At 43.4% G+C, this 2,500-nt stretch overlaps 1 protein-coding gene across 3 annotated transcripts in view; it reads left to right on the plus strand.

The window, feature by feature from the left end:
* Positions 1 to 2,500, plus strand: part of pacs2 (phosphofurin acidic cluster sorting protein 2) — a 31,465-nt gene that overhangs the window by 14,465 nt on the left and 14,500 nt on the right. For all 3 annotated transcript variants that reach the window (XM_053501499.1, XM_053501501.1, XM_053501500.1), the window contains exons 4-7: positions 362 to 487; positions 1,578 to 1,731; positions 2,263 to 2,336; positions 2,461 to 2,500. The exon at positions 2,461 to 2,500 is cut by the window's right edge and continues 41 nt beyond it. In XM_053501499.1, the coding sequence (XP_053357474.1) occupies positions 362 to 487; positions 1,578 to 1,731; positions 2,263 to 2,336; positions 2,461 to 2,500 (394 nt within the window). The remainder of the gene's footprint in view (positions 1 to 361; positions 488 to 1,577; positions 1,732 to 2,262; positions 2,337 to 2,460) is intronic.

Here is a 2,500-nt window from a genome sequence, read left to right on the forward strand (position 1 = left end):
TACATGAGAAAATCTGTGTTACAAGTTAAACAAAAATTCCAATAAACAATCATATTTGAATTTAAATAGTTTCATTGTCTTGAGTTTACATTAATTATTTACATTTACATATCCCAAAAGTCTTTTAATTGTGATTAATCGCGATTAATTGCAAAAAATGTGCAATTAATTAGTAAAAATTTTTTAATCGATTGACAGCACTAATATATATACATACACACACACACACACACACACACACACAAGCCCTCAAAATAAGTATTCCTTTCAACAAACTGAAAATGTATGAACTTTTACCTCTGTGTGTGTTTGTGTGTGTGTGTTCATGTGTGTGTGTGTGTGTGTGTGTGTGTGTGAGCAGTATCCTCACTTCCTGAAGCGAGAAGGGAATAAGCTTCAGATTCTGCTACAGAGGAGGAAGCGTTATAAGAACCGCACCATTCTGGGCTACAAGACTCTCGCCGTCGGATCCGTCAACATGGCCGAGGTGCTGAAACTACATTACCCACAATCCCCTGTCTGTCCCCACCCCCCCACCACCACACCCCCTGTCTGCACTTCTACAGTTCTGTTGTGCTGTACTATAGCGTTAGCAACAAGCTAGCCTGCAAAGCATAGCAAGTAGCACTAGCATCAAGTGGTGTTTAATGCTATTACATTGATTCCATGTCAGCACCCAGGTGCCCTGCACTACACACACACACACACACACACACACACACACACACACACGCTAGCCATCTGGGTTAAAACGTGTCATAATTTTGACTTCACAGTAGGTGCTCCCTTCTCCCTACTGCCTGCTCCCTACTCCCTATTCCCTACTCCCTGCTGCCTGCCCCCTACTCCTTGCTCCCTGCTCACTACTGCTTGCTCCCTGCTCCCTACTTCCTGCTCCAAAAAAACATATGCTATTGAAATGTGTATAACTTGTAATGTAATATAATTAAATGTAAATCACTTATTGATTAAAGGTAATTGATTGATTAAAGGTGTACAGAGATTTATTATAGATCTTTTCCGGTTTTCTAGCCTCTCTAATACTGTAGCGCTGACCGCTATGGGAATTACACCAGGAGTGAAACAGTAGAGTCTTTATTAACCTGACTGCTGTCGGCCTCAGTCACGCCAAATACAAACGAACAGAACCAGAACTATTGTGTCTCTAACTCAGAACCAGCTCCAACACACACACTCCGCGCTCTTTGAATAAATCCTTTGACTTTTATGACTTCTGGGACATTTTTCATTCCCTTATCCGGTGAAGTGAACACCTGATGTTCACTTGTTCCCTACAGCATTACAGTTCCCGTTTAACTGAACATTTTCGCCCCCTGTGCTTCAGAATCACACTTAACATGGCTGAACACCCTGTGTAGTGCACTTCACAGGGTACTTCACAGGATTTGCCCCTCCTCACTCAAGTCACATGACCACACATCAGATACACATCTAATTTAGGATTGCATATGAAAGCGTCTCAGAGCCGATCTGAAAATCATCAGATTGGTGCATTCAGATGGAACTAAGCATCAGAAACATGGTGTGTGTGTGTGTGTGTGTGTGTGTGTGTGTAGGTGATGCAGCACCCTGCAGATGGAGGACAGGTTCTGTCTCTGTGCAGTAATCAGAAGGAGCTGATGGGGAAAGTGGCTGAAATCTGGATTTATTCCCTCTGTAGCCAACCGATAGACCATGAGGAGGCAGGGCTAATGAAGATCAAACGCTCTGGTACACACACACACACACACACACACACACACACACACACACACACACACACACACACACACACACGTGGCCACAGTGCAATAGTAAACAGTACACGTGCACGGATGTTGATTATACCAGTAAGAGACGCGCACTAAGACCCAGCAGGGGACACGATTACCCACAATTCCCCAGCGCAAGAGAGAAAAACCGTTGGCTCAGTTGTGATCACGTGACGTCAAAACAAGAAACACATGCGTGATACATGATACTTGGTACTCGTAAACCAAGACTTGTTCGTTTTCCAAGTCAAAATTTACATAAACTTTTTGCTCGTCTTGTGGGACACTTGCAAACCGCGTTACTCGTAATCCAAAGTTTCACTGTGTGTGTGGAGACAGTTGAGCAGGAGGAGGCGGGGCTAATATAGACAAAATGTTCCTGGTGTAGTTGTGGATTAATGTTGTTAGTTTGTGTATTTGTTGTTGTTTTTCATATCTGTGTGTCTGTGTGTGTGTCTGTGTGTGTGTGTGTGTGTGTGTGTGTGTGTAGAGAATTACTCAGAGGAGGAGTACGAGAGTTTCTCTTCTGAGCAAGAGGCAAGTGATGATGCTGCACATGCCCAGGTAAAAACACACACACACACACACACACACACAGACACACACACATATAAAGGACACACAAATCACATTCACCTCATTCTGTGTGTGTGTGTGTGTGTGTGTGTGTGTGTGTGTGTGTGTACAGGATCTTGAGGATGATGAGTTTGATGTGAGGAAGTCTAAAA

Source organism: Clarias gariepinus, chromosome 8 (genome assembly GCF_024256425.1).
Source record: "Clarias gariepinus isolate MV-2021 ecotype Netherlands chromosome 8, CGAR_prim_01v2, whole genome shotgun sequence".
NCBI lineage: Eukaryota > Metazoa > Chordata > Actinopteri > Siluriformes > Clariidae > Clarias > Clarias gariepinus.